The sequence below is a fragment of the Rhineura floridana genome, chromosome 1 (genome assembly GCF_030035675.1).
Source record: "Rhineura floridana isolate rRhiFlo1 chromosome 1, rRhiFlo1.hap2, whole genome shotgun sequence".
Lineage (NCBI taxonomy): Eukaryota > Metazoa > Chordata > Lepidosauria > Squamata > Rhineuridae > Rhineura > Rhineura floridana.
Window position 1 is genome coordinate 303,240,847 of NC_084480.1, and position 14,496 is coordinate 303,255,342.

The 14,496-nt window shown below is 41.9% G+C and overlaps 1 protein-coding gene across 15 annotated transcripts in view; it reads right to left on the bottom strand.

The window, feature by feature from the left end:
• Positions 1-14,496, bottom strand: part of MTSS1 (MTSS I-BAR domain containing 1) — a 175,913-nt gene that overhangs the window by 43,169 nt on the left and 118,248 nt on the right. For all 15 annotated transcript variants that reach the window (XM_061606310.1, XM_061606286.1, XM_061606302.1 and 12 more), the window contains exons 4-6: positions 4,209-4,293; positions 1,748-1,839; positions 112-186 (exon numbers count right to left, since the gene is read on the bottom strand). In XM_061606310.1, the coding sequence (XP_061462294.1) occupies positions 112-186; positions 1,748-1,839; positions 4,209-4,293 (252 nt within the window). The remainder of the gene's footprint in view (positions 1-111; positions 187-1,747; positions 1,840-4,208; positions 4,294-14,496) is intronic.

Genomic DNA, 14,496 nt, shown 5'->3' on the forward strand with positions numbered 1-14,496 from the left:
GCAGTGATTTATGTGTATAATCATATAGACACAGCTATCACTGCAATCAAAAATGGAAACTTCAGACCAGCACTACACCAAGGGAATAAGGAAAAACATGGGGAAATTTACCTTTCTTTGCTTTCTTCTGTAGTTTCAGGGTGTCTGAAGATTTCTTTTTAATTTCCTGGCGGGCTTTTTTGTATTCTAAAGAGAAGGAGGGGGGAGACATAGCCTGAATTATTATCACATTTGAGGTCTACATTATGATATGCTTTGTAAAATTCAGGCTATGCCTGATGATACTAGAAATGGGAGAATGACAAGCAACATGTAGGAGTAAACGATTTAAACCACTTTTCTTTTCCTTAAGTGCCCTAATGCCTTTCATTGATATTTAGCACAAAAGAGTATGCAAAAAGACCAGGAAAGGACAGGAAAATAATCTGGCTAGGGATGGCACAAGTAATCACAAAGGGGATCCTAAAAAGCAGGCTCTCTAGTTCAGTTTATCACGAGGAGGTGTGGGTTGAGTAGGAACCTACTCGTAGCCCTGCTTAACCTGCACCTCAAATACCTACCTCTATCCCTGCGGCTTGCAACATAAAATATGCAACCGTGCAAAATTATGAAGCTTACAAGGAATAAAACACACAAGCATTGCTAAAACTATAAACTTTATAAAACTATTTACTTATTATCATTATTTTATTTAATACTACTACTACTACTAACAACAACAACAACAACAATAATGGTCATAGGATATTGTGGACAGTATCAGATCTTAGCAGTAACTTGTCTTCTAATGTGTTTTTTTATTTTGCTTATACATTATAACACAAACTGTAAGCATTCTTGATTATACTGAACTGTGTTTTATTTTTTTTTCCAATTTGGTATAACACTGTACTAACAAAAAGGCAGTTTTAAAATACATAAAAGGGCAGGATTCATAGCGAGTGTACAAACTCATTTTAAGAAAGCATTACTTCCTGTGGCTCATATAAATGCATCCATATGCAGCAAATTGGAAAGAACTGTGGGTTCTAGCCACCGTAACTTTGCAAAGACCCAAATTCAGGCTGTACCTCCCTTTCACCACTTCAGGGTGTATTTAAACACACATAAATAATAAAGCAAGTACAAATAATACTAACCTTATGGTTAGAGATCATAAAATGAACACTTCACATCAGTCTTTTTTGGTGGTTTCTGCCTAAGCTAGGACTGATGCAGATGTAATGCTGACTACCTCTGGTCATGGTTAAGGGACTGAGCACCAGTTGCAGTATTGCATGCTTCCTCCCTTGTAGTCCTACCCACCTCATGAAAATAATTACCTTCCCCGCCTTAACAGTGTTAAGTAACAGCGTTAAAGCTAATCATGGTACTAATTCAACCAGGACTTGACAGCCAACAGCATTAAACAATGGTTTCAAATCTGGGCTACAAATGGAAACTATGGGTAATTTAACATTGGTTTAACATTACACCTACTAACAGTTACACACGGAGGGGGGATTTGTTTCTGAGATGGGAAGTGATAAGGCAAAGGAGCATGCAATTTCCATGGTCCATTCCTGATCTCTTAGCACTGACTCGCGCATAACTCTGCATATCTCTGCATCAACCACTAGTGGCCATCACCACCCTGTGAAATTCTTGAATACACAGCACAAAAAGGAAGACCACCTGTATGAGAAGGGTTTTTTTAACCCATATTATCCAGCAGTGCCTGAACATTGCTCCCTCTCCACATAACTACCTTTTGCATGATCTTTATCCAGTTGATTGGCTACTTTCTTCCACTCTTCCATCTGCTCTTGAAGTGGGTTGATCAGACAGTCAATTAAAGCACTAATTATGTTAAGAAAACACAAAGAGGAATCAAATCCTACAGGGAAAAAATCAGTCTGAATCTATCCCTAAGCCTGATATGGAATGCTGTGAAATCCACTCAATATCCATGAGTAACAACTGCTTATTCATTTATACAATGGTTTCAATTGCATTATTGTCTCCATATTACTGATGGTATGAGACATGTGGGACCGAGAGACAATGTCTAGCCAAAGGCCGCTTACTCTAGATTGGGGGAAAAGGAGTCCCCAATTCATACCTAAATCTCGCAATGCAACAGTAGCTCTCAGATTCACTCAAAAAGTGGTTCAGTGATGGTTTTCACCTCAGCTGGCTCATATTACACAGATGGGCAACTCTTTCTGTGGGTGTGGCTGCAGCTAAAGGAGAACTTGCTATCACATATGGCGTGGTTATAGACGCATTCATAACCTAAGAGTCTCAGTGGAACAAGAAATTGGTTTGATTATTGTTTGAGAGAGATCAATGGATCCCAAGTTATGTGGATCAGTGGATTCCCAAGTTTCAATATTTGCTGATGAAAATTCTGGTACTGACTGTAAAACTTTAGCTCACCATCTACTGGTTGCTGCCTTTTTGGCCAAGGTTGGAAAGATGCCTCTACCCATTCACTGGAAAACTGGTTTTTAAAAGCCTTGTTTATAGCCATCTCCAAGAAATTGACTCACCAACTGTGAGTTGTCAGGGAAAATGCTGATCCACAAGACTCTGCAGCCACTTGATGGCTCTTTATTTATTTATTTATTTAAGGCATATATATACATATACATATATATATATATACATATACATATATATATATATACATATACATATATATATATATACATATATATATATACATATATATATATACATATATATATATACACACACACACACACACACACACACACACACACACACACACACACACACACACACACACACACACACACACACACACACACACACACACACACACTGCTTTTTAGGAGGACCTCACAAAGTGGTTTACATTTATTTATTTATTTATTTATAAAATTATTTATATGTGCTATTAAAAAAACACCAAAGCAGTTTACAACATATATGAACACAGTAAAACCATATATAAATTTAAAATCAGAAATCAATTAACTTAATTGCCTGCGTAAGCCTAGTGAAGTTTTCAGCAGGGTTTAGAAATCAGAATAGAAGGTGCCTGCTGAATTTCTATTGGCAGAGCATTCCACAGGGCTGGGCCAACAATGCTAGGCCAATGGCGCTAAAGGCTCAAGTTCCTGCTGTTGTCAGATAAACCTTGCCAACGTGGGATGACTTATGATGTTCTGGTACATAATCTCAGTGATCAAGCTGCAATATAAGTGTTCAGGGTACCCTGGACCTAAGTTGTTCAGGGCTTTGTAAATTAATACAAGGACCTTGAACCTGGCTCACTAGTGGATGAGCAGTCAACGCAGATATTTTAACAATGGTGTGACATGTTGTCAGCCATGTGCCCCCATCAACAGTCTGGATGCTGCACCCTGCACCAGCTGGAACTTACAAACCAAGCCCAAGGGCAGCCTCATATAGAGCGCATTGCAGTAATCCAGCTTCTGTGAATTACATGCCCTGACAATCACATGGTTGGCACATTCCATCAAAATATTTTATTTAGAGATACATGTAACTTTGTATACTACTAGATCCTTTTAACATGATAATTATTTCTGCTCCTTGTATACTTTATACTATCCACTTGCTGCTACTCAGGCTTTGGCTTTATCTGTGGCCATTCAGCTGGGAAACAAATCACTGCCTTGGGTAATGTCTGCACATTCGTCTTCCTTGTAGTTTATATTATGTGTTTAAAATTATTTGTATTTTTAATGACTTTGTTAATAAAATAAAATAATTATTTTTTAAAAAGAAATAAAGAAAACGTGCCTTCTTTAAGCATAAAAGAGAGAGGTACCAGACACTGGGCAGGCCCAATAAAATGTTTGCCTTTGCAGCAACTGCCCAAGTTCTCAATATGGGAAACCCTACCCTTTGGCACTCTTCATTCACTGCTGAGCTACAGTTAATACCAGGGACAGGAATTCCTGGTGTATAAAGAGGGTTGTGCCAACAAGCCTGGTTTCTCAGGATGGGCAGTTAAATCTTCCTCTTCTACAAAGCTCAGTTTGTTTGGTGAGAGAAAAGGAAAGGGTGTTCCCAGCAACCGAAAGTCAGAGGTTAGCTGGAAGCCAGCCCCAGTAAACAACTGAATGTGGTCCTGAATGAAAGGGGTTGTGTACCAATTACATCTTGACCACTATCCAGGAGCTAATGAAGGGTTCTTTCCAAACTCCATCAGCTCAATGACATGCATTACTCACCTTGAGAACTGCCTGAGTTTGGACTCAATGCTTCTGTGCCTCATGCACATTCTCGTCAGAGCAGAGCCAATTTCTCTGGTAGCACCTAAAAGAAGAAAATAGACTTGTTTATAAAAAGCTGGTAAGCCAGGTTCTCTTAAATAAATAAAGTACTCCCAAGGGATGCACGAAAATAATTTTTAAAAAATAGTGTTTTAAACACAGATTAGACTGAAGTGCCAAACAATGCGTCTGTACTGGAACTGTTGTCAGATGTTTAATTGTTTGTGTGTTTGTTGCCCTGGGCTTCTATGGGAGGAATGATTGGATATAAATGTAATAAATAATACCGATGATGACAACAAGAATTTTTATCAGGCTTAACAAGATAAAATACAGATAAAACACTGAAAACCCAAAAAACTGAAACATACAATGCAAATTTCCTAAAATCCTCATCCAACAACGTAAGAATAACAACTAGGACAAAAAGCTTCCTCAGCAGCAGCTGATATCGAATGCCAGGATCTAAATCAAGTGTGGGGAAACCCTTGGCTTTCCAAATGTTGCTGAACTACAACTCCTATCCTCCCTGGCCACTAGGTATGCTTGTTAGGGCTGATGGGAGTTGTAGTTCAGCAACATCTGGAGAGCCAAAGCTCCCACACTTCTGGAACCTGGAAGGAGCAAGCCTTTCTCCACTTTGCAGTAAAGAATGGCAAAAAGTCTTTCGGATTTATTTATTTAATTAACTAATTTGTTAAGTCGCTTTTCTACACATATATGTGTACTCAAAGCAACTTACAGTTAATAAATTTTTAAAAAAATAGAAGTAAAAGGTATATATATATATATATATTAAAAGTTAAAAACAAAACAGTACATAATGCAGTGGAGCAGTACGCAACACAAGCCCTCCAAAGTTAAGAACCAAATGCCTGGGAGAAGAGAAATGTTTTTTCCTGGTGTGTAAAGAAGGATAATGATGGCGCCATGCATACTCTCTGGGGAGAGTGTTCCACAAAGTGGGAGCTACCACTGAGAAAGCCCATTCTCATGTTGCCACTCTCCACGCCTCCTTCAGAGAGGGCACACAAAGAAGGACCTCTGATGCCAATTGCAGGGTCCGGGTTGGTATGTATAGAGAGAGGCAATCCTTTTGCTAGGTGCCAAAAGATAGTGCATTCTACAGCCCAAAAGCTGAGATCCAATATGAATTCCCACTACAAAGGGGCTGCAAAAGGATGTTGCAATAGCCAGAGATTCCATCCTCCACAGGGATCCATTAATTTTGTGTAGCCTTAGCAGCTAGCCAAACAGTTGTGTTTGCTATGCTCCCCTCCCCCAGAGAGAGGCAGGATCTTGATTGACATCATGCTCAATGTCTAATGAAACTGTAGGAGAAGCATCTCCCCCACAGGTCTGAGCCGAGGTTTCACACTCATTGTTTCTTCTCAATACCGAACTCGCCATGTTAAAATATGCACTTGCCAATGGGCAAGTGCATCTGTGGACCCTTGCACCTCCATGTTGTTTACAAAATATGCCCATGCCATTTTTATCATCCATGAAAGCACTCCTCTGGATAAGGAGAAGAGCTAAGTGCATATATGATAAATATATGTATTTTTTCCAGAGTGATTGTTTGCATTGCATCACACAATTGCTCCATGTTTTGTGTTGAGGAGGGGGAAAGGAGATACACAGGAATGTTTGCTAAGTCACAGAAGCAGTCCACAATGGCTCCAGGGCCCTTTACAATTTTGTGACACAGCCAAGTACCATGAAACCTGTACATCAGATTCCCTAGAACACACAGCTCGCCAGTAGATGGTGCTGTTTGTAAAGAACACAGCATGAGAACTGTCTTGCTGGATCACAGTTAAGGTCCATCAATTCCAGCACTCTGCTTCTGACAGTGAAAAAGCCAGGTGCCCTTGTGAAAAAACTCAGTGCATCATAAAGATAAGCTATCCCTTGTTGCTTGCTCTTCATATGTGACAATTTTATTTATTTATTTATTATTTGATTTATATCCCAACCTTCCTCCCAGCAGGAGCCTAATTAAGCAATACACTGCTTCTGAACTGCAGATTCTATTCTTGGCTAATAATCATCGACAGAGCTGTCCTCTGTGAATTTGTCTTGCCCTCTTTTAAAGTCAGCTATGTTAAGAGCATCAGAAGATCCTTGCTGGACTAGACCAAAGGCCCATCATAGTCCAGCATCCTGTTCTTACAGTGGCCAACCAGATGCTTATGAGAAGTCCATAAGCAAGACATAAGCGCAACAGCATTCTCCCCATCTGCAATTCCCAGCAACGGGGATTCAGAAGCATACTGCCTCCAACAGTGGATTGTCCACAATAGCGACCATTGTTGAATACAAACCAAACATTTAAAGCACATGGCTTCCCCCAAAGAATCCTGGGAACTGTCACTTGTTAAGGGTGGTGGGAACTATAGCCCTGTGAGGGGTACACTACAGTTCACAGGATTCTTTGTGCGCAATTCTAACTGGAAAAGAATATACTGTATGCCCCCACAGCTTATATGAGGAACCCAACACATTACATTAAATTGTGAATTGGTGGGCTATCATTCACCCAAAGTAGGAGTGAGCCAAACAAACAATATGACAAAATGTGTGTGTGCGTGTGCTTGAGAGAGAGAGAGAGAGAGAGAGAGAAGATAAAGTTATGCCAGACCCACCACCTGAATCCCACCCAAAACATAATTAATGGGCAGCAAGGCCACACTACTGGCACCACCTCCAACTCCTCATGTAACTTCTTTGCTTGCCCTCCTTCCAAAACTTCAACACACTGAGTAGGCATTCCTGCAGATGGATAATCTACATTTGCAGGCTCTTTCCCCTACAGATGTCCATTATAAGATGAGTGGACATCCAAGGGCGAAGGGAGGGAGGGCCAGAGGTGTGGCCCTTTGGATCCTCCTTCACATGATTAACGCATGAAGCGGCTGCTGAGATGATTAATTCCCTACATGTGTCCCATTACTTCCTTCTGATTGTCCTGAACCTACTATCAGTTTCACTGGATGATCCTGAGCTCCAGTTAAAGTGATTAGTTTAACATTCAAATTATTTCTTTCTCCACACCAGTTATTTTAAATATAGCTATACGCTATTCTTTCAGAAGGTCTCCCCACACAACTCCTAAAGGCGCATATAACTCACCTGCCTTTTTTTTATGAAATGCAACAGCTCTTCAAAAGAACAAAGGTTGCCAATCCATGATCAGATCCACAATTTTCTCTTTGAAGTGTCTTTTGCTTGTTGGGCTGAGGAAGCTGTGAGAACAGTGAGGGGCTCTTTCTCAAAGGCTAAGGGCTGCTTCAGATTATATCTCTGGGCTGCCACATGGGAATGATACTATCAAAGTCAATCTGTGCACGTAGGCCTCAATTGCATGGCTGATTCCCTAGACATTTTTTGTATAACTAAATGTGTAGACAGACTGCAAGGGTTCCATCGTCACATGGTTATGGCTAAGAAGGCAGTAATCATCTCATTCTGCTGGATTGTTATTATTGACTACAGCTGTATCTCAGTGGTAAAGCACATAGTTTGCATGCAAAAGGTCTCAAGTTCAACCCCTGGCATCTTCAGGTACAACCAAGAAAGATTCCAGTCTGAAAACATGTAGAACTGCTGCCACTCAGCATAGATTAAGGGCAGCCAAGTTGGTGCCCTTCAGGTTTATTTATTTATTTATTTACCGCCCCATAGCCGAAGCTCTCTGGGTGGTTTACAGTACCTAAAAACACTAAAAACACATATACAAATTTAAAACAATTTAAAAACACATGCTAAAATGCCTGGGAGAAAAGGAAAGTCTCCAGCTCCCATTGGCCTCAGCCAGCATGAACAATGATTAGGGATGATGGCAGCTAAAGATGATGGTTTGGAAGGCACCGCATTGGCTACCACTGGTATAGCCAATACTGAGCAAGAGAGACTAATGGTTTCACTTGGATTAAGGCAACTTAATCCAATCACTGGTGAGATGTTTTTAACTGTAATTTTTTTAGAATGCTTTTTAACTGTAATTGCATTGCAAAATGTTTTAAACTGTTTTTAGAATGCATTTGTTGTTAAATTGTTTTATTGATATGTTTGCTGCCCTGGGCAACTTCAAAAGTAGGGGTGGGATATAAATTTAATAAACAACAACAGGAAGAACCCATGCCCCTAAATATACCTTCCAAACCAGCCCAGAGAAAAAGGCATGTCTGTCTGTGTATGCTTGCATTTCCCAGGCTATGAACTCAATGTATATTTGCCATCAATGTGAATATACATTTTGTGTAGATGGTGAGCTAAACATACAAGCTTTAGGTTTGTGCAATCACCCCCCAAAAGAGCATATATATCTACCTCTATCTATATACTTAGATGCCCATGACAGTATTATATTTATTTAATTTCTATCCTGCCCTTACTTCAAAGGAGCCCAGGGTGGCAAATGCATTTGTAATAAAAATGCAATTAAAATATAAAAAAATCAAAACATTTAAAAACCATTAAAAACATCTAAAAACCAATAAAACATATAAAACAAATGTAAGAACAAATATAACCAAATCATGCATCTGGATAGGCCCACCAAAACAGAAAGGTTTTCGGCAGGCATCTAAAAGAACATAATGATGGTGCCTGCCTGATGTCAATAGACCCTGATAGCAATCAGAAAGTTTGCTAATATTAGACAGATAACATGGCTCAGGCCTGTTTATGTAGACACCTAAGCACATGGCCTGGTTCTCTGGGTGCACAGGTCCAAGGCCCACTCTGCAACACACATCGCCTTCACAGCCAGACCATGTTTAAACTAAGGCCTTGGTGTGAAACAATACCACCCCTTTTTCTCAGCATCGCTCAGTGGGGGCCTGCTGCAAGGATCCTCACATTAGCAGTTCCAGATCTATTCACAGCAGTTCTCTGTTTTAAAAAAGGAGCAACGTTGCTTTCTCTGAAACCAGAGACTCTGGGATGCTTCATGCCATAAAACAGCAGCAATCTCACGTGAGGCAAGCAGACATGAGCTATGTTCTGCCCCTCAAAAGCCTCCTCACATCTGGGAGACTGCTGCCATCTTGAAACACAGCAAGGCGTTAATGGCCACACGAGCAGGCAGCCCACTGAAGGGGGCAAGTGGTGTGTGTCTGTACGTTTCAAATGTGCAGGCATCTGCCACAGCTTAGACTGGGGGAGGGAGAAGGAAAACCGAATTCTTTCACCAAAGCATATTTGCTCCAAGAAAGACGCTTTGTATCCAAAACTGCCATTTGAAAGCTAATGCTGAGGACCTAATTAAAGGCAAGAATAGGAGGGAGACACAGCACACACAGCACTCACACACAACAGCATGAATCCCAGCACAAGACAATATAGTGTCCAAGTGGAAGGTTCAGAGTAGTTGCCTGTCCATGTGCTCATTTCCCTCAGGCCAAGCAAGATGGACTGAAAGTATGGAATTCCTGTAAGGGTCAGGATGGGAGGTAGGATAGAATGCTGAGGATAGACCCTGTGGGGCTCTGAAATCCCATCAGCCCCTGCCAGGATGGCCAATGGTCAGAGATCATCAGAGTTCTAGTCCAGCATTATCCTGAGGGCTACAGATCAACCAAAATGGTCACATCCACTCAACACATTCAAAGCTCTCTTTTATACCACTTTAAAGAGTAAAGACTTCCCCCAAAGAATCCTGGGAACTGTAACTTGTTGAAGGTGCTAGGAACTGTAGCTCTGTGAAAGGTCACCGGACAACTCTCAGCGGCACCTTAACAAACTAGAGGTCCCAGGGATTTTGGCAGGAAGCCATGACTGTTTAAAGTAGTGTAAGAGGGCTTTAAATGTACAGTGTGGATATAGCCTATTACAGGCCAGAAAAAAGCTAGAACATGGATGTAGAGGAGCAGCAAACAGAAAGGAAGACAAGAAAATGAAGAGACTGGAGGGCAGGCAGGCTGACTAGCAAAATACCAAGAGTCTAAGGTCCGATTTGCACTATACACTTAAAGCAGCATCATACCACTTTAAACAGTGATGACTTCCCCGAAAGAATCCCAAGAACTGTAGTGTGTAAAGGGTGCTGAGAGTTGTTGGGAGACCCCTATTCTCCTCACAGAACTACAATTCCCAGAGTTCTCTGGGAAAAGGGCCTTACTATTAACACCACTCTGGGAACTGTAGCTCCATGAGGGGAATACGGGTCTCCTAACAACTTTCAGCACCCTTAACAAGCTACAGTTCCTGGGGTTCTTTGGGAGAATCATCACTGTTTAAAGTGGTATCCTAGTGCTTTAAATGAATGGTTCAGATGGGGCCTGTAGAGCAACAGAGACAGAGTCTGGCTGTTGAACTGTGAAACACCCAAGTCTGCCTTTGAAGTATTAATGCCAAGGAGGATGCAGTGGAGTGCCACAGGTAGGTGAAACCATCCTGAGGCCACAGAGGATAAAGCAGCCTTTTCTTCCCCTACTCCGCAGGGTTAAGCGTACTACCACAATGGTCAGCAGTGCACAGTGCAGGAAGATCTTGGTGCAACTCACATAGGAAGCTGCTTTATGTGAGTCAGTCCATTGGTCCACCTAGCCCAGTACTGCCTACACTGACTGGCAACAGCCCACCACGGTTTCAGGCAGGGTTCTCTTCCAGCCCTACCTGGACATGTCAGGGATTGACCTGATGCAAAACAGATCTATGTTCCACTGAGCTATGGCCCAACCCCAAATCCTATTGTATCCGGACAATGTTCTTCACCTGTTCACTAGCAGTTGCAGGACGTTTATTTCCTTTGCAAAGTCAAGCATATTTACATAATTTATATGGGTTGCAAAATTCAATTGTGGTCTCTCTCCCCCCCCCCCAAATGTACAGTATTCACAACCCTGAAAGTAGTTCCAGCCTTGTGCTTTTGCAGACCGGACACAGGCATGCCTGAGCATTAAAACATTCTGTACCACATAGGCAATCAATGTGTAGCGTGAGGCCAACAACAGACACAGGTAGCAGGACTCTGCACCGTTCCAGGAGTGGAACATTGGTATGACACAGAATCAGGAGTGGAACATTGGTATGACACAGAATCAGGACTGTATGCTCACTTGTCTCTCCTACACAATGCTGCTGCCTGTTTTCTAACTCAGCAGACTGAAGGCAAAACTATGCCTAGGCTCATGATGTTGCATAAGTAGCATGGTGTGCAGTGGAGCAGGGCACTAAGGATCTATTTGTGGCACACTTGCCAAAATAGCTGGACACTCCTGCTCTAACATGTCTCCCATTTGTTTCCTGCAGAAGGAAGGAGATAGCCAAACAAGACAGACAGATTAGATTCATGATGCGTGTCCTTTATCATCTATCAGTGTCATGGGCAACGGGCAGGCATGCATTTGAAAGGCCTTCTGTGACTATCTTCTTCAAAAACAGGACACAGCCAGCCTTTTATCTTTCCTTTTCACAATACTGTCAAGGCACCTAGGAGAAATATGGCTAAACAAATGACACTCTCTTTGGGGAAGCGACTTCAAGGCATGTGCACACAAGCATTCTGCTGCATTCTGCACTCTTTTCCTCCCCATCTTGTGGAGAAGGTTTCAGTCATTTTCACTTGTGCTTCTTCAGTCGTGCTGTTGTGCTCAAGTCCTGCTTGCAGGCTTCTCATAGACATCAGGTTGGCCATAGTGACAACAGGATGCAGGACTTCATAGGTGCTTGATCTCATCTTGCAGGGCTCTTATCTTATCTTCCAAAGATCAGTATCATTTGCTGATGATACTAAATTGTTCAGGGTTGTTAAAACAAAAAGGGATTGCAAAGAGCTCCAAAAGGACCTGTCCAAACTGAGTAAATGGGCAGTAAAATGGCAAATGTAATTCAACATAAACAAGAGTAAAGTTATGCATATTGGAGCAAAAAAATTCTTAATTTTATATATATGCTCATTTATTTTATATATATGCACTTCATTATTTATTTTTATATTTATATATATCTCCTGCCCTTCCTCCCAGAAGGAGCCCAGGGCAGCATGAGGTGCTTATGGGGTCTGAACTGGCAGTGACTGACCAGAAACGAGACCTTGAGGTTGTAGCAGATAGCTCGATGCAGATGTTGACCCACTGTGAGGCAGCTGTGAAAAAGGCAAATTCCATGCTAGGGATCATTAGGAAAGAAACTGAAAATAGAACTGCCAATATCATAATGCCATTATACAAATCTATGGCGAGACCCTATTTAGGATACTGTTTGCAGTTCTGGTTGCCTCACTTCAAAAAGAATACTGTAGAGCTGGAAAAAGTTCAGAAAAGGGCAACCAAAATGATCAAGGGGACAGAGCGACTCCCCTATGATGAAAGGTTGCAGCATTTGGGCCTTTTTAGGTTAGAGAAAAGGCGAGTAAGAGGTAACATGACAGAAGTGTATAAAATTATGCATGGCTTGGAGAAAGTGAATAGAGAAGTTTTTCTCCCTCTCTCGAATCACTAGAACTTGCTGACATCCAATGAAGATGAGTGTTGAAAGACTGACAGAAGAAAGTACTTCTTTACATAGCACGTAGTTAAACTATGGAATTCACTCCCACAAGAGGCAGTGATGGCCACCAACTCAGATGGCTTTAAAAGAGGATTAGACAAATTTATGGAAGATAAGGCTATCTATGGCTACTAGCCACGATGGCTGTTCTCTGCCTTCATAGTCGGAGGTGGTATAACTCTGAATTCCAGTTGCTGGAAACCACAGGAGAGGAGCGTACTCTTGCACTCAGGTCCTGCTTGTGGGCTTCCCATGGGCACCTGGTTGGCCACTGAAAGAACAGGATGGAACCACAATACTTCACTGGTAGGATCCATTCATCTTGAGGGGTTGCAAGCTATGCAGACATGACTTATTTTACAAATCTAGATAGACATGGATTATTAAAAACAATCTAAAATTCCCAAATAGGGTGGGTCCTAAAAAATATACATCTCAGGTGTCAAAGGCCAGGGTCAAGAGGGGCATCTTCAGCATTCACCTAAAACTGTACAATGAAGTTGCCAGACGTACCTCACTGGGAAGGGAGTTCTGCAACTTTGGGGCCACCACAGAGAATGCCCTATCCCAGGCCACCACCCCCGAGCTTCCGAGGGCGGCAGAACGAACAAAAAGGCCCTCTCTGCTGATCTCAACACCTGAGAGGGTCTACAGGGAAGGAGGGGATCTTTCAGATATTTGGGATCTAAGTCATTTAGGGCTTTAAACACTAGCGTGAACACTTCAACTTAGGCCCAGAAATGAACTGGCAATCAATGCAGCTGTTTTAAAACAGGTTATATGAGATCTAAAGGCAACCTCAGCCAGTAATCTGGCTGCTGCATTTTGGACCTGTAGAAGTTTCTGAGTTGTCTTCAAAGGCAGTCCCATGTACAGCACATTGCAATTATCCAATCTGGAAGTCACCGGAACATGGAGCGCTGTGGCCAAGTCTTCTCTGTCCAACAGGGACCGAAGCTGGCAAACCAGCTGCAGCTTGAAAAAGGCACTCCTAGCCACTGAGACCACCTGAGCCTCCAGTGACAGTGTTGGATCCAGGAGTACCCCCAAGCTGCAGACCTACTCCTTCAAGGTGCGCATAACCCCATCCAGAACAGCCCATCTCCCAGACATGAATTTGTCTAATCCTCTTTTAAAGCCATCTAAGTTGATGGCCATCAATATTTCTTGTAGGAGCAAATTCCATAGTTTTAACTGTGCACTGTGTGAAGAAGTTCTTTCTTTTGTCTGTCCTGGTATTTTCCACCATTCAGCTTCATTGATGTCCACGAGTTCTAGTGTTATGAGAGAGGGAGAAAAAACTTACTTTCATCCTCTCCTGCCTCCATCTTCCCAGCCATAGAAAGAAAATAAATGCAACAGATGGAAAGAATAAGGAGGCGCAGACAATGCAGCACACAAAACACAAGATAAATATCATCTGAAGACATGCAGACATTGCAGAAAAAAGGATTAAGCTGGACACCAGCTGTCTTCCCTCCCACTTACAGTATTACTTGACTCCCTAAAAATATTCCAAACTCCTGACATTTCTGTTTTAGAGGATGTGATGCAAGTATTTTGTTTTAATCCCCCCCATGTGCCCTTTCTCCCTAATTTTTTTTGGGGGGACACGCGGGAGATCTTTTGCTTTTAAATTGCCTTTATATCATGAGTTCCCAAACTGGGGTCCATAGACCACCAGCAGTTCACGAGCTTCATTCAGGTGGTCCATGGCATGTCCACATAAAATACTCATATCAATTTT